General features: G+C 34.7%; 3 protein-coding genes, 2 long non-coding RNA genes and 1 pseudogene across 8 annotated transcripts; 3 read left to right on the forward strand and 3 right to left on the reverse strand.

Moving 5' to 3' along the window:
- Positions 1-750: 750 nt before the first annotated feature.
- On the forward strand, positions 751-1,750 carry LOC140958557 (uncharacterized). The gene is made up of 3 exons (XR_012171800.1): positions 751-1,050; positions 1,505-1,560; positions 1,642-1,750. It is a non-coding gene; the product is annotated as an uncharacterized lncRNA (long non-coding RNA).
- A 654-nt stretch (positions 1,751-2,404) lies between these two features.
- On the forward strand, positions 2,405-7,614 carry LOC140958556 (UDP-glycosyltransferase TURAN). Of its 4 annotated transcripts, XR_012171799.1 has the most exons (15): positions 2,405-2,556; positions 2,638-2,778; positions 3,228-3,376; positions 3,452-3,541; positions 3,634-3,700; positions 3,772-3,835; positions 3,930-4,044; positions 4,289-4,455; positions 4,572-4,682; positions 4,759-4,820; positions 4,974-5,026; positions 5,109-5,184; positions 6,758-6,886; positions 6,955-7,032; positions 7,409-7,614. XR_012171799.1 is itself a non-coding variant. In XM_073416044.1 (14 exons), exons 2-14 carry the CDS (start codon positions 2,722-2,724, stop codon positions 6,976-6,978), a joined length of 1,164 nt encoding a protein of 387 aa, XP_073272145.1. In that variant the 5' UTR covers positions 2,405-2,556; positions 2,638-2,721; the 3' UTR covers positions 6,979-7,097. The 4 variants fall into 4 exon arrangements, 3 of the variants coding, with proteins under 3 accessions (XP_073272145.1, XP_073272146.1, XP_073272147.1); XM_073416044.1 differs by lacking the exon at positions 7,409-7,614 and having other exon boundaries at positions 6,955-7,097; XM_073416045.1 differs by lacking the exons at positions 2,405-2,556; positions 2,638-2,778; positions 7,409-7,614 and adding an exon at positions 2,830-2,947 and having other exon boundaries at positions 6,955-7,097.
- Positions 6,945-7,402, reverse strand: LOC140958558 (uncharacterized). The gene is made up of 2 exons (XR_012171801.1): positions 7,164-7,402; positions 6,945-7,108 (listed from the first exon to the last, which is right to left on the reverse strand). It is a non-coding gene; the product is annotated as an uncharacterized lncRNA (long non-coding RNA).
- Positions 7,615-8,195: 581 nt separating the features above from the next.
- Positions 8,196-9,805, reverse strand: LOC140960180 (heterogeneous nuclear ribonucleoprotein 1-like; annotated as a pseudogene).
- Positions 9,806-10,846: 1,041 nt separating this feature from the next.
- Positions 10,847-12,941, reverse strand: LOC140960179 (probable serine/threonine-protein kinase WNK11). Its single transcript, XM_073418336.1, is given in 4 exon segments — positions 10,847-11,414; positions 11,864-12,147; positions 12,150-12,366; positions 12,630-12,941. Coding segments are annotated over 3 exon segments (879 nt in total). The 5' UTR covers positions 12,630-12,941; the 3' UTR covers positions 10,847-11,036.
- Positions 12,942-15,617: 2,676 nt separating this feature from the next.
- Positions 15,618-17,222, forward strand: LOC140958761 (uncharacterized). Its single transcript, XM_073416326.1, has 2 exons — positions 15,618-15,885; positions 16,594-17,222. Exon 2 carries the CDS (start codon positions 16,648-16,650, stop codon positions 16,831-16,833), a length of 186 nt encoding a protein of 61 aa, XP_073272427.1. The 5' UTR covers positions 15,618-15,885; positions 16,594-16,647; the 3' UTR covers positions 16,834-17,222.
- The last annotated feature ends 4 nt before the right edge of the window (positions 17,223-17,226 follow it).

A 17,226-nucleotide genomic window follows, 5' to 3' on the forward strand; every position in this document is an offset into this window, starting at 1 on the left:
ATATATAAACATTGACTTCATAAAAACATAAAATAAGAGTATTTAATATTTAATACCTTCAAAAACATGGAGCTAAAACACTACTGAAATTGTGCTATTCGATTCTGAATTTTTCAAAAATTCCTACAAACTTAAATAAATTCGCATTTATATTTTCTATAACATCTAAACATCCAAATAATAAATAATCAACACTAAAAACCAACAATCCCAAATCTAAAATCTGAAAATTCGAAATAATGCTCAAATAAATTCCAAAAAATTATCAATACCATCAATTGGCTCAAATATAGTACATACAATCAACAATTTAATATATATCAATTATCGGAATTCAAAAAAACCAAAATACCCAAATTTCGAAACACTAAAATCTGAAATTATTTTAAAATTCGAAATCTAACCAAGAACAACAAGAACGAGTTGTAAAAAGTTTAACACTAAGATTTCCTCATGATTTTCGGTGAAAACGACGATCGATGAGCGACGGCTGATTTCAAGACGAGAAAGAAACTTCAAAATTTTGGTATCAAAAGAAAGCTTATGTCGTGGACTTTCCGAATATACAATCGATTTTGAAAACTGATGACCGATGATGAAGTTACGGTCATTTGAAGTAATGAAAATTGTGATGTTTTGAGAGAGAAGAATAGAGATGACGCAGTAGACAAGTGAAAGAGAGAAAAAAAACAGATTGGACGTTGNGCACATAGTTTTTGTTTTTGTTTTTGTTATGTTGTTGATTTAGAAAAGTTCTGTTTGATGGCTGGTTAGAAATCTTGGGATTTTATGAAAAACTTATGGAATATGCTCTTGTTGGAAAATATGTAAAATCAGTTTTGAAATTCTGAAACATGAGATGAGAGTTGTGAGGGAAACATCTTAAAAAGAAATGATAAAATGGGCCGAAGGTAACTTGTAACTTCTAATGAACTAGCTGTGATAATTGCAAGTGTGCCATTGATCATGGTTTATCCTCTGGATTGCTTCTATAAGGAACTTCCAAATTTTTGCAGGGTTTTCTAGAGGTTGATATAGTTGCATACGGAGGTACTGTTGCATTTGATTATTCTTTGTACTAAGAGTTTTCAGGTTTTTCCCCATGGACTTTTGAATTTTTTCTGTGTCATGCAACCAGTAACTACACTGCATTGCAAGCTTTCGTACTGTTGCGGTGTTACCATATTTTTGTGGACTTGAAATTCATGTGTTATCTAATACTCTGGAGCTGGAGGTTATGGTGACTTCAACTTCGGGTCTTCTTTTTCATCTCCATTATTCAATAAATTCCACTAGTACTTGCAACTTCTCATATTGTGATTTGCCCTTTGGAAATGAGTGTTTTTTCAACACAAAAGGTAGTGGGTTGATCAGTATTTTTTCAAGTGTTTACCACTGGAAATGAGTGTATTACTTGACCGCATAAATCATAATGTATTTACTTAAACAGATTTTTTGCTAGTTTTTATTTGTCTACTAATTGACGACTTCATCTTTTGGATAGGTTCGGATCCCCACACTTCATTGTTAGAGAACAAATCTATCCATATTCACAAAGTGGTACGAGTAACAACTACATTATTTCTGGACTAAATTTTCATTGAAATAGATGATCATTGACAAGACTCTCGCTTTTCACAGCCACAATGGCCTACAGTTCCTCAAACTTTTCCGAAGATTCTTCGTCCCTTAATACTTATTTGCAAGCCTATTATTCAATTTCTCATGCTGCTGTGGTATCTTTGTATAANAAAAAAAAAATTAGGTGGGGCTCGAGCCCAACCCAGCCCCATATATAGCTCCGCCCCTGCCAACACGGGTCTTCTTCCAACGTTCTTATGTCTTCACTTACTTGCATCATGATAACCTTCTTAGGGGGTCACTCATCTCGTAATTTTCCAAGTCAGATATGCTTAACTTTGGAGTTCTTATGTTATGAGCTCTCGAAAAGCAGATGCACATTGTTGACATGAATAGTTCTATCATCATTAATCCCAAGACCCGTCCCGAACCCGCTTGACCGAGTTTGACGAGGAAGGTTTGATGCAAGCCTGGATCCATTGTCATCCTTAATCCTCATTAGCTTCCTTGGGTTCGTCCCTGACCATATTGCACTAAGAGAGGTTAGGCTCTAATACCACTTTAAACATCCCAACTTCGATGACTATCTCTACGTACCAACACGGGTCATTTCCAGCATGTATATGTCACCACTCACAGCACCTTGAAAAACTTCTTAGGAAGACTCGTCCCATAATTTCTCCAAATCAAACAAACTTTTGAGTTCTTATGTAATGAACTTCCGTAAAGAAGATGAGCATTGTTGATATGAGTAGTACATATCAAATCTTTTAGNAGTGGGTTGATCAGTATTTTTTCAAGTGTTTACCACTGGAAATGAGTGTATTACTTGACCGCATAAATCATAATGTATTTACTTAAACAGATTTTTTGCTAGTTTTTATTTGTCTACTAATTGACGACTTCATCTTTTGGATAGGTTCGGATCCCCACACTTCATTGTTAGAGAACAAATCTATCCATATTCACAAAGTGGTACGAGTAACAACTACATTATTTCTGGACTAAATTTTCATTGAAATAGATGATCATTGACAAGACTCTCGCTTTTCACAGCCACAATGGCCTACAGTTCCTCAAACTTTTCCGAAGATTCTTCGTCCCTTAATACTTATTTGCAAGCCTATTATTCAATTTCTCATGCTGCTGTGGTATCTTTGTATAAAGATACCAGCTCCTGATGTTTTCATTGTGCAGGTGAGCTTTATCTTTTGTGTATGCAGTCCTTATTTTCTTTACTACGGATGGGAGGATGAGGTTTGCTGAGTTAGATTGGTGTACTTTTCAGTAATGTAAAAATCAAAATGTTTGAGGCTAACTAGTCTCTGACTTCATGGTCAGATGTTTGCCGGAAGTCTACTTGAATGTTTCTGTTATTTTTGTTGGTGTGACTGGCATTATAATCTGTTCTGGTCTCCTTGTTATCATGGCCTGATGATGTTTGCTGGAGGTTTACTTGATTGTCATATTATTATTCTGTTATTTATATTATTGTGACTGGAATAATAATTTGTTACTGGTCTCGATCATGACCTAAATACCTGATGATGTTCGCTGGAGGTTTACTTGAATGTCAAATTATTACTCTGTTATTCATATTGTGCAAATATGTTCTAAACATCAAGCTCTGTACATTTTTGCTGCAGAATCCACCTTCAGTTCCTACGCTAGTGGTTGTGAAGTGGGCCAGCTGGTTGAGACATTCTGCATTCATTGTGGATTGGCATAATTTTGGATACACACTACTTGCCATGTCCCTTGGAAGGAGTAGTTACTTTGTAGCTGTATATCGATGGTAAATTATCATTGTTTTTACATTAAAATGGAATCTGTGGCCTTGTTTGCAGACTGAATGTATGATTATTCCTAGGATAGAGAAGCACTTTGGCAAGATGGCCCATGGTTCTTTGTGTGTGACTAGAGCTATGCAACATGAATTGGCTCAGAACTGGGGTATAAAGTAAGAGCATGATATGTTTAATCCGCCGTGCATTGTAACCTACTGGCATTTCATATGCTGATAGATTTTTTAGCCTCATTATCGTATTGTAGGACCACAGTTTTGTATGATCAACCTCCTGAATTTTTCCGGCCATCTTTGCTTGAGGAGAGGCATGATGTAAGTCTATTGTCATTACAAGCTTCAATAATATATTGAATCAGCAAACTTAGGTGACTGCTATGATCTAGTTATTTTGCAGAATTAGTAAAAGCCTCAATCAGCCATATGGCCTTCGAGATTGCATAATTAGTGGTACAGGAGGAACACAATAGTGTTTTTAATTCAATTCTTAAACTAATGTCAAGTGTTCTTACTAATTTTAATCAGACATGCACATATATGGCAGGATCAGCAGGACCAGATAGCAATTATCCTAATACAACTCCATTTACAACTCAAATCGACGGTGATATTTCCTTGATGGAAAACAGACCCGCTCTAATTGTTAGTAGTACAAGCTGGTAAGTTCGTATCCATTAAATGCTTGCTTTCTTACTTTACTTGAACGTTTCCTTCAATCCACTACCTTTTTCATTATTTTTAACATGTCAAAAATTAGAAAGTTTAGACTCTGATATATCATCAGTGAAGCTAACTTGAGAACTCACATTGTTTTTTCATGATATTATCAGAAATATTAGAATGGAAATTGATGAGCATATATTTCATATAAACATGATTTGATGATATTCGATAACTTTTTAGGACTCCGGATGAAGATTTTAGTATTCTTCTGGAAGCTGCTGTTATGTATGATAGGCGTGTTGCAGCACTATTACATGAGGACGACTCAGTTGGGGATGAAACTGTTTGGGAAGAAATTCATTCCGGAAAGCGATTTGCTTACCCTAGGTTGTTGTTTATCATCACTGGTAAAGAGACTTTTTATGCATATGCTTCTTTTTTCATATCCGTTAAAATTTGTGGAGCCATTACAGTAAATTTTGTTTAACACAATTGATGATTGAATACTTTTAAATGCATGTAGGTAAAGGACCTGAAAAGGAAAAGTATGAGAAAATATTAAGGAAACTTAGTCTCAAACGTGTAGCATTCCGTACCATGTGGCTGTCTGCAGAGGATTATGTTATGCTTCTTGGTAGGTGTTATATCTAAGCAGTTAATATGTTCCTTCTACCAGAACTGTTTTATGTCGTCCTTTTCTATTTTTGCAGGTTCTTCAGACTTAGGCGTCTGCCTCCACACGTCCTCATCAGGGTTGGATCTACCCATGAAGGTTTACTTGTTTCCTGAATTTATCCATTTTGTAATAGTGAACTACCACTATTTATTAGTCAGACATCCCTAGATAAAAATCGTCTCATTTAAGAAACTTTATTTTTACATTTTGGGGTAAATGATCTCTTTCTTGGGGATTTTTGTTTGTTAGGTTGTGGATATGTTTGGCTGTGGACTGCCAGTCTGTGCTGTTTCTTATTCATGGTAAGATTCAGTAAATTACTGTTTTGTGTGGTTGTGCCACTGCGAGTGCTATTTATACTAACTGTTTCTGATCTGCGTCAAGCATCAAGGAGCTGGTAGAAACTGGAAAGAATGGCCTCCTTTTCTCGTCATCCTCAGAACTTGCTGATGAACTCATGGTAAGCCTGTTAATAACAAGTTGTAGAGCATGCAACCATAGGTTCACACTCTTTCTTCCTTTAGTGGGCCAGCTTATACTCTAAATTAGAGGATACAGAATATCTGTTGATCATATTTGTTGATGGCACATGCATATGCTCAAAATGCAATCATGATTTTTTTAACGGAACTCGCAAGTCTTTAACAATACCCTCGTCTTTTTTCTTTTCATATTCTCTTCTTTTATGTTTTGCTTTTCTTTTCTTTTTTTCACTTCTTGCTCTAATATCTAATTCTTTTTTTCCCTTATGTACTAAGACGAAACCCATGCTTGGGCCCTTATTTATCTGCCCCTGGATTATCTGAAAATTTGTGAAATATATGACTGCTAAGTTTTGAGACTTCTTTTTTACTGGAATTCTTGGTTTATATGTGTGCTGAATTATTTGTAATTTGCTTAAATTTTCTGAAATATGCCATGATTTGCCAACTTTCATGAATATGTGTTGATGCTGACATTGCAACTTCATATATGTGATTCCTGAAGGCTGAAAAGGTTTCTGGAGTATATGATCCTTAATGTAGTCGCATATACGCCGAGCTACATCTTTGTGTTTTGAGACATCTTGAGCTTTTAATAAGTATGCTTGTTGTCTTCGCCTCTACTTCTTGTTTTGTTGTCAATTTCTCCAACTCGCTTATTGTGATATAAACCTGGTACTTTTTTTGGTGAAGTTCGTCAAACAGATATTTGTGCTCGTATTTTGTTAGATAGGATTTGAGGTGCAAACAAGTCGAGTCGAGCTCGAGTTCAATCTCAAGATTTAAATGTTAGATTTCAGACTGACTTTCGAGCTTTTCGAGCTCGATCTCGACTAGTGTATATATAGAGTTACTCGAGCTCGAAAAGCTCGAAAGTCTGAAATCTAGCATTGATCAAACTCGAGTTCAGATTTTGATATGTATTGACAAAAATATATCTTAGTTTTCAAACTTCTAAATAAAATAAATATATTGTTAATACTGAGTTAGTCAAGTAAAGAATTGAAACTCGAATTCGAAAAAGTACTCGACTCGAGCTCGGTTTGACCGAGTTGCTCACGAGCTACTCGCGAGTAGCTTGACTTGCTTGCACCTTTAAATAGGATCGGTCCTCACTCCTCTCATGTTTAGGATTGGTACCTTTTTAAAGACTGTTGGGTTGTTTTCCAACCTGATGGACTTTCCTTTGTATCTATTTACTTGTAAAGGTCCAAATCGAAACCCCCTTTAAAAGAATAAATACATAATGCCTTTGTATCAGCACTGTTGCTTATGGATGTAGACTATCTTACCTAGTATTGTGCATCAACCAATGCTGTCAAATTGAGACAATAAGAAGCATTTTGTGTGGAGTATGACCAATTGTGAGTGTCACATATCATTTTGCAATTCATGAAATACTTTCTGAGGAATTTATCACTGTGGAGAGAAATGGGTCTTGCAACTTGTTTTGTGGAAGAATTCTTTACTTGCATAATGTAATTAGTTTATTGTGGAATGGCTGAATTAATGTGTAGGAAACTCCTTGCACTTATGTTTCGATCTCTACAGATGCTGTTTGAGGGTTTCCCTAACAGATGTGATGCTTTACAATCGATGAGGACGAGTTTGATGGAAAGGAGATCTTCATCTAGGTGGGCAACAGAATGGGAGGAGAATGCCAAGCCCTTAATTCATCGGGTAACATTAATTAATTTTACTTGAGCCAGGATCTCGACTAATTCTGATGGTAGCATGAAATTTTTCAGGTTATCTCTGAGAACTCCAGCTGAACGTCCATAAGGATAGGCCGAATCTTGGAGTTGCAAAGATCAGTGCTTTTACAGGTAGAAATATGATTTTTATGTCTATTATTATAAACACTTGTATTTGATAACAAGTTTTTAAGTTGTTTAGTTATTTCTTTTTCTTTTGGATCTATTTGTCCGATAAAATATTTGTTCGAAAAAAAAAACACGTGATTTCTTTAATTCTGGTTCTCTCGCTTGTTCCCTTTTCATCTCCAAAGATTTCGGCGATGCATCTTCATTTTTTACGTTTGTGTAGTTTAATCAACATGAAGATCAAGTGTGCCAATTGAACAGTTAGACAACCTTAAAAAATATTGTACAATTTTTTCAATTATACTATTTTTTTTTTTTGAAAAGCTGGTATTGTTTGTCGTTGATCTATTTTCTCCTTCGTTTTTTCTCATTTGCACAGGTCCCGTTTGGTGGCATCTTATTACTGGTGGCAAAACAGTTTTTTGATAGGCCGGGATTTGAAACGATGAATTTTATGTTAGTTTTTCTTTCTAATTAGCGTACAGATTAACAAATTTGAGTTTTTATATGATGAATATTGGTGTGTACTCAATTCCTTGTTTTTTTTTCTTCTGAGTATTCCCTTGGACATTCACTTTTGAAAGGAAACTACGTCTCTTACAAGCACAGAAAATGTATCAACTTCGTGGCGAACGAACTATGGTTTATGTACTTATGTTTATTTGTGGATTCTGAACTCAAAATTATCATATAGATCAACTCAACTAATGCAAATAGGAAATCCCAGATACGTAAATATAAATAATTTTTGGAACATAAACTAATACAATGACTACCTTTAGTCATTGTATCTAGCAAAGTTATTTTGGTTCAACAACTCCGATCTTGAACTGTTTAATGGCACGATCGGCTCAACCTACTGCCTGCGAAAAATCGTATTAATTATTAATTGAATTGAGCTATAAAATGACATAGAAAACATAAAAATAAAAATAAAAATAAAAATAAAAAAAACTGAAAATTCCTATAATTGAAGGAGACATAAGTGGAAATTCACAATTCAAATCGAGATTTTTATAATTTATAATAATATTAGATTAGATTTCTAGCTGGCTAAATTCTAGCTATTTAGATTAGATTTATCGTATTTTATATTATATTAGATTTTTAAGTTTTATTGTTAATATTAGATACTAACAATTAATCTACTTAAAATAAATAAAGGGAATTTTACACTAAAATCTCCCTCCAATATGTTTACTTCGATTCATTCCCTTCAATATTTATTTTAAAATATAATCTGCCAGTTTTGTTTGAACTTCCTTACACCTGAAGTGCACATGTAAGTCCTTCCTTCTCCTTCAATGTCTCTCTCTTAAAAATTGCAGCTCAAATTTTCCAAAAAAAAATGAACTTGTTCGAACGATTTCTCCATTCACTGCTGGAAAATTCCAAATTAAGATTTTCACGGAACTTCTTCCTATCCATTCTTATTAATTTATAAGATTTTCATCTGCTAATGAATTGTTTCTGCCATCCATTCTAACTCCATAGCCTCCAAGTGAGTTCATATTACATTCCTGGCCATAGCTATTGAGGAAGTTGTTGGCTCTACTTAATCCATGGCTGTATCCAGGAAGAGGGCTCCGGCTAGGACCTGGAGACAATTCTTTTGGAACTGCTCGTTTTACCTCGACCATCTTACCGTTGAGTTCATGCAAGGTTTTGTGCAACACCTTATCAAATGCCTCCTCTGAATCATAAGCTGTAAATCCAAAACCTCTTGGCCTTTGAGTGTCATGGTCATACATTACTACAACGTCTGTTATGGTACCAAACTGAGTGAAGTAATTTTTGAAGTCACTCTCAGTGACAGTAGAAGCTAATCCTCCTACAAAAATCTTTTTAGTGCGTCCAGGCCCTGGTGATCCCTGGATGCTGCCACTGTTACAGTTTATTAAATGTCGATCGTCTCTTGGAACAGCTTTATTTGCTTCCACCTGAAAGATGAAAGAAAAATAGTAGTTAGACCCATGAGACAACATCCATCTTATCATCTTAACCAGGGAAGTGCAAGAAACAATCTACTCCCCCATCATCTACTCGCCATAGATACTAGCTAAAACTTACTACCAGTCGATTTTTACGCAAGAATTAAGACACTTTTAGCTACATGATTAAGTATTGCTGGCAATGCAAATTCAAGTATTTTAAATGTTCAATAATTTATAGTCTATAGATATTATATCCAACCAACTTACAGTTCGTCCGTCAATCATGTAGTTCTCCTTGACCACTCTTTCAGCAACAGCAGTGTCGCCAAAGACGACAAAAACCAAATCCATGAGCACGACCTGTGGTTCTATCTCGCATAATCACTGCCTCCACTCTTGTCCATATGCTCCGAAATATTCTTTAAGCCGATCCTCATCGGTGTCCCAAGACGCCACCAATAAAAAGCTTACCTTGATCTGTCTCCATCTTTTCTGCAATTTCATGAGCAATTACCTCAATGCTCAATTGTCCTCCACCAAACTAAACAATCCATAAATGGGAAAATGAGAAAGAAAAACAACCAAAAACAATATAAGCTTACAAACAATTCGATTACAGTAAATACAATTAAATCAAGGAAAAAGTTGTCATCATGTGCAATGCTCCAATCAATTCATAAGATAATTTGATGCAACACAAAACATTAGCTCGATCAAAATAGTCCGAAGATGATTGCTGCATCAGAACCTCAAGAATCCAACAATCACACATACAATCGATCAATAGACAAGTCTAATAGATCCAAAAGTAATCATAAACCAAAAAACAAGGGGAGGAAAAATCAGACCTTACCCAGAAAATCAGGAAGGAACCCAGTATCAACCACTGACAAAATATCAACTGGGAAATGCTGGATTTAATATCAAAATATTGGATCCTTCATTCATCCAATAAAAGACCGCACCTGCAATACTGTAAGCACAAATTTCAAATATTTCACCAAGTCAAATACATTTATTTCAATGTAAACTAAGTTATTTTTACTAGTTGAATAGAAAATTTATAATTATAGTTGTGCAACATTAATCTTCAAGACTCAATGCATCATTTTTCGCTTCGTTCGGCGAGCATTTCATGTTGTTTTTTTCCCGACTCCACGAGGATAACGTTAGATGGTGTTGCTACAAATTGTTTAGTAATTTGTGCATTGTAGTCGGAGATTTGCAACTTGTGTACATGATGCGTAATATCATTTGCCTTAAAGTATGAGCCAGATTGATATCATGTTTAGAAAGTCAGGTGCTTCCGTTGTTCTCTATTTAGTCTAGGTAAATTTATTTCTTCATGCATTTAATTCTTGCCATGAATTTGTGCTAATCATCCAACACAAATATTTTAAGTCGTTTTTCTAACATAGTAACGATGTTTCGTGCGATCATTTTCTCAATAATTGCAATGCATTCCACAACTCGTGGAAAAAAAATCCAACATATGAGAATGGTTTCGATACCAATAATTAAATCAAACATCATCCATTTTATCAAAAACTATAATAATTATATAATTCAAATATTTAAAATAATACAGTTTAAAAGTCATTTTCAATCGTTTTACAGAGAGGAAAATGTCTTATATATTGTATTATTTAAATATTTGAGTTATGATTGATTATAGCTTTTGATCCTATAATTATAGGAGGTAGTTATGCTTGGATAACAAAAATCATCTGAAATATATATTTTAAGTGATATAATTGAATGAAAAAAAAAAAGAATACTTTTGTCTACTTAAAAATAAAGTTATTGTTGGGGATAGACAAATTAAATGAGATTCTTATCAAATTCCATTGCAGAAATCAACATCACACAAAACATTTCCCGGATCAAGAAAATTTCAATCTTTCCAGTAAACTGAAAATGGAAGAAACGTCATACAAAACAATGCAACTTGATATGTGATTCAAACACGAAAACCATGATGAAAAGGAAATTTTACATACATTAAACCATAACAAAATCCAGAGTCATTTGATTCAATCACTTGCTAACTGCTAGCGTTATATAACAACATTCTTATTCGTCATCATCATCGTTTATTCCATAAAAAAATGGATCTTTAAGAAGATCAGCAGCTGATGGCCTAGCTCTCGGCTGAGCCAAACATTTCTCGATAAATGCTTTCACCTCAGGATCCTTGACTTTGTTCATGGCTAGAGGCCTCACACCGGAAGTTACTTTTTTGTATATCTTGGCAACATTGTCACATTCTGTGTAAGGTAATTCAAGAGTCGCCATCTCGAGCAAGCACATGCCGAATGAGTATATGTCTATCAGCTCGGTGTAATTTTCCTCATAGAGCTCCGGTGCCATAAATTCTGGCGTTCCAAGTAATGAGTGTGCTGAGTGGTTTTTCCCAACTATTGCAGCCAAGCCCAAATCGCCAATTTTCACCTATTTCAGTGAAGCAGTGTTAAAGAGTAAATCAGCATCACCTGATTGATTTGAGAGCAGTGATTATTTAATCAGAGCATAATGATAGTTTCAATGACATATATGTTTAGGTTTAGCTCAAGGGAGAGAACTAAGAATGGCAAGCACATAACATTAAATCTTTTCGGCAAAATAGGAAATGGCTAAGGAATCACGTGAAACAGACCGATAACTTACTCTATTGATCATTAATCAGAGCATAATGACAGTTTCAATGACATATATGTTTATGTTTACCATGAATGGTGAGATTTTTCGACTTGGTTCAACTAAAAAGCAACACTAGTATTTGCACATATTTGGTGAACATTTCATATGATTTCCAGAATTTTCCAGCAACCATTAAAATCCTCATAATCAAAGCAAAAGAACCAGAAAACAAAGGAAAAATGAGACAAATTAATATATACCTGCCCGATGTTTCCATTAATAAAGACATTGCTACAATTGAGATCCCTGTGAATCACACAAGGCTCCTGAGTATGCATGTAGTGCAAACCATTAAGAATTTGCCTTGACCACTTCTTCAACGCCTTAATCGAAACTTGCTTGTGTTTCTTCCTATACTCCCTCAAATTCCCTGAGGTACAAACTTCGGTTATAAAGTTCAACGTGTTCCTTTTTTCATCTGGCCAAACCGAGTATAACGCAATGATGTTCTTGTTTTTCAAGGTCTTCAATAATCGAACCTCAGATATAATCGGTTTATCATGGCTTCATCTCCACAGAAGTTTCGCAATTTGACCTGGTTCCATGCCACTTCTATACCTTCTTCTTGGTCAAATGCTCTATAAACTTTTTTCACCGCCCCAGACCCAAGAAGCTCGTCATACCTACCATATCGACCCGTGGGGTCGACTTCCACAAAAGGCTCCTTATCTGGATCAGCAAGATCAGAACTCATACTGGGCATCTACAGAAGATTATTATTTTTAATATACATAGCGATTGATTATGATAAAATAATAATAATAGTAATAAGAACTTCAAAACACACATTTAATGATAATCAAGGACACGAATTTGTCCAAGAAAAGAAAATGCCATGATTTCACGCGCATTTCTCAACTTCTGATTAAAAAATCAGTAAAGAAAAGTAAAGAAATCCCAAAAATTTTCCGACTCACGCCGACAGAAACAACTGATTCATTCAAATAAATCGGTATAAACTTTCACCTAAAACCACGTATATTTCCTCCACACAGTATCGATCAAAGAATACACACAGTTCTTGACTGTATTCCACAACCCAGAACCAAACTACCAACAATCCCAGAACCCACAATTCCCATAAGACAAAAGCACGAGAGACAGCAAAATCTTGAAAATCCTACCAAAAACTCAAAGCCCTTTTGCGAATTCTCGATGCCGTAGGAATGAAGGAAACCACCGCTTTTCCCCGAAGTTTTCGTGCGAAGCATCAGGGCAGAGGAAGGGAGAGGCTGAGATATTTATAGTACCAGCTTTGGAATGGTTGGTAAACCTCTTCTTCTTGGACTAAGCGTCGAATGTATTCTAAAAAACAAGGGGGAAAATCTTGTGAAAGTGAGATTTCATTAATTTTCCATTCTCTAAAANTCAAGAAAAAAATAGTGTGAAAGTGAGGTTTTTTTTATAAAAAAAATGATTTCCCACTGTTTAAAATTAAAATAAATACTAAAAAAATAAGCTTATAAATAATTTTCTATTATACGATATGAAGAAAAGAATTATTGAACAGAAGTAAGCTTTATTTTTACTAATATTATTGTGCACGTGCTTGAATATTTCATTTATAATTATTTTTTTATAATTTGTAATTATAGTTTTAATTACGTGTGATTTTGTTCAGAAATTGGAGACCAATTGCATTGAACTATATGTCTATATATGATTTAAAAAAAGGCTATAATCTTTAATGATTATAAATATATTCATTCATATATCTGTATTATCTAATTGTTGTTTTTATAATTTTGATATTTTATTTTGACATTGACGGTATAATGTCACGTCAATATTTTTAATAAAAAAATTAAAATTATTTTAAAAATTCGAAAATTNCCAAGAAAAAAATAGTGTGAAAGTGAGGTTTTTTTAAAAAAAAATGACTTCCCACTGAGTAGAAATGTATCAGAGGACACTCGGTTCTGGAGATGGGGTGTTCAGGGCAGGTATACAGTTAAATCGGGGTATCTCTTTCAGACGGGATACTACAATCCTCCTGCATCTCAGTCCGTGAGGCGATGGGATCTTTGGTGGAACGGTCTCTGGAATTTAAACGTTCCACAGAAGGTAAGGATTTTCTTTTGGCGAGCGTGCAATGAATTTTTTCCGTCCGACCTGAATCTTGCTAGGCGGCACATTAAGTCCAATGGGTCGTGCTCTTTCTGTGGCGGCTCTAAAGCCTCGACTGCTCATTGCCTCCTATTCTGCCCAAAAGCCCGAGTGGCGTGGAAAGGTTCTCAATTTTGGCGCCTCCTTAAAAATTGTGCTGGTATGGACTTCTTATCATGTAGTTCTTTTATGAAGGAAAATCTTCCTTTAGTCGAATTTGAATTGTTTGTTATGAGTGCATGGGCTATTTGGAAGGATATATGTAATATGAGGCACAATACTAAACCAACTGATTCTATTATATCTATTGAGTGGGTGGCTGCTTTCCTGAATGAATTCAAACGAGCTCGCATGGTGTGCGGGGAGCAAACTCTTACAAATCTTGAGGAGAGTGCTAAGAGGTGGACTAAACCGCCTTTGGCTCATTACCGACTAGATATGGATGCTGGATTTCGAGATGATTTGGGAAGATATAGCACTGGTGCAGTGATAAGAGACCACTATGGACATATTGTTGCGGCCACTGCTTATGGTATTCGCAATCCAGGTACGGTTCTAGCTGCGGAGATTATAGCAATTCATAGTGGTATTTTGTTGGCATTAAGGCTGAAGATTTCAAATGTGAGGGTTTGATCGGATTCCATCACCGCGGTTCAGATGATTTCAGACCCCTCAGAGTTTTTGAATACTGATGGTTCTTTGCTGTGTGACATTTTGAAATTCCTTAAATCAGGTCAAGTCCTTCAAATTAATCATGTATATAGATCTGCAAACAAGGTGGCTCATAGTCTAGCACAGTATGCCATTAATCATCCATCTCATAATTACTGGTCTGAGAGTTTGTACCCATCATGATTGATGGATGTAACTAACTTTGATTTATGTGAATGATTACGTGGTTTCCTTTCAAAAAAAAAATTAAAATGAATACTAAAAAAGTAAGCTTATAAATAATTTTCTATTATACGATATGAAGAAAAGAATTGTTGAATAGAAGTAAGCTTTGCTTTTACTAATATTATTGTGCACGTGCTTGAATATTTCATTTATAATTATTTTTTTATAATTTGTAATTATAGTTTTAATTACGTGTGATTTTGTTCAGAAATTGGAGACCAATTGCATTGAACTATATGTCTATATAGGGTTGGAAAAATATACCGAAATATCGAAATACCGTACCGAAAAAATACCGAAATTACCGAAAAAATCGATATACCGAAAATTTCGGTACGGTATCACCGTACCGAAATTTTCGGTATCTCTATCGGTATCGGTACGTAATTATTTTTTTTCGGTATTTACCGAAATACCGAAAATAATTTTTTTATTATTATTTTTTTAAAATTAAAGTTCGGTATACCGAAAAAATGTCGGTATACCGATAATATTTTCGGTATACCGACAAAATTTCGGTGTCGGTACGGTATCCGATATGAACTTTTTCATATCGAAAATTCGGTATACCGAATATGCAGTATACCGAATTTCCGGTATCGGTATCGGTATGAAAAAATTCCATATCGATATTTACGGTACGGTATACCGTACCGTACCCACCCCTATGTCTATATATGATTTAAAAAAAAGGCTATAATCTTTAATGATTATAAATATATTCATTCATATCTCTGTATAATCTAATTGTTTTTTTTATAATTTTGATATTTTATTTTGACATTGATGGTATAATGTCACGTCAATATTTTTAATAAAAAAAATCAAAATTATTTTAAAAAATCTAAAATTATAAAAATATAATTGAAATTTGATAATATAAAAAATAAAGCGAAAATTTGCAATTTTCCAAAAAATTTTCCCAATATATTTTAAAGTTTCAGAAAATAGCATTAAAAGTTAAATCACATTGGAATTCGACCACCCACAAAAGCCTATCGATAATCGGTCTTTAGGAAACAACCACAATCAATTTTCACTCTTTTCAACCTAAATTTATACCCAAAACAAAAAAAAATTTGCAATGGCGTGCGTGAATTTGGAAGATGAATATAGGTTTTCAATCTGACCCGGGTTATTTGTTGAGACGTGCTCGGATCTTACATGGGAATGGCTATGGCTGTTTCACCGAAATCCGCTACTTTCCAGCTGATATCAGGTAAATCTTTATTGCCCCTCTCGGTGAACTTTCGCATATAGCAAGTAATAGTTGTTGTCAGCTGCATGCCAAGTGTTTGATGAATTCTGACGGAAGAATTTTTATTAGTGATAGCAAAACATTCTTTTGATCTGCTGCTAGGATCCCACCAACTCTTTTGTTTGCCACATAAACTCATTTTCAAGATTTTGTTTTTAGATTATTATTTGTTTGATTATATGATATTTGGGGTTTTTTGAATCTACTTTTTTTTTTCATATGGTGAAATATAATATAATTATATAAAGTGTGCGCTCGGGTCGTGTTTGGATTGAATAACTTTGTTTGAAGAATGAATTTGAAAGGTTTGAAGCAATTCCGATGTGTTGAAATGCCTTGTTTTACTAAAGTTAAAATTCAATCATTTGAAGTCGAAATTATCCAAACAATATGATTAACTTTGTACTTGAAATTTGAACTCTAAATCCACTTATTACTTGAATCCAAATGTTCCTTTGCAAATTCTTTCTGAAAAATGCTATAAGGACAACCTGTCGTCAGAGATGTTTTTGATGAAGAAACTTGGAATTTGTATGGTTTTTCTAAATTGGAACTTTTACCTCCTTACAAATATTAGTCATTGGTTCTCAACCAGTGCGTGTGAACTTCTTTACATTTCTTCTTTGTATGTGTAATGTGAGCGATGATCCATTCCATCTTCTTGTCCAGTTTGATGTGATAAAATTACGTGTATTGAGGATATTTAGAAGCACTAATCATCCAATGGTGTTGTGCTTCCCGTCAACACCAAAGAAATTAGCAGCAACTGTAGCTTTCTTCCTTGCTGGTGGCTCGTTGTTTGCTGCAGGCTTGCATTTGTCATATGTAAATGTTGCTCCTCAACAAGCTCGGATCAAAGCTCGTACTGACTTTGTCAAAGAGCGTTTAAGAAAGAAATATGGGAAGTGATACAAGTATTATTCGTTGATTAGCAAGGCCTTCACTCATCAGTTATCCCACTTCATTGTATACTTTAGCGAAAAACGGTGGCAGTTCAAGATCCCTAGTTTCTTGAAGATTTCTGATGTTTTAAGTTGTAAGAAGGCATGGTATAGTGATAATGAAGGCAAAGGACTCACAGAGAGAGCTCTGCGCGGGTGATAAAATGGCAAAAGTGGACGTAAGAGGGTAACCACTGCCTTAATTAGAAATATATAGGATATCTGAACCGTTCATCTCAGTAAGGACCAAGGGACTAAATTGGTTGTGAGATACAGCAATTGAACAGGTGCAATCATTACCAACACTTGTAGAACGTTTCAATAGGAATTCAACTCAACTTAGCCGTTTTTCCTTTATACG

The sequence above is a fragment of the Primulina huaijiensis genome, chromosome 15 (genome assembly GCF_012295235.1).
Source record: "Primulina huaijiensis isolate GDHJ02 chromosome 15, ASM1229523v2, whole genome shotgun sequence".
NCBI classification, from domain to species: domain Eukaryota; kingdom Viridiplantae; phylum Streptophyta; class Magnoliopsida; order Lamiales; family Gesneriaceae; genus Primulina; species Primulina huaijiensis.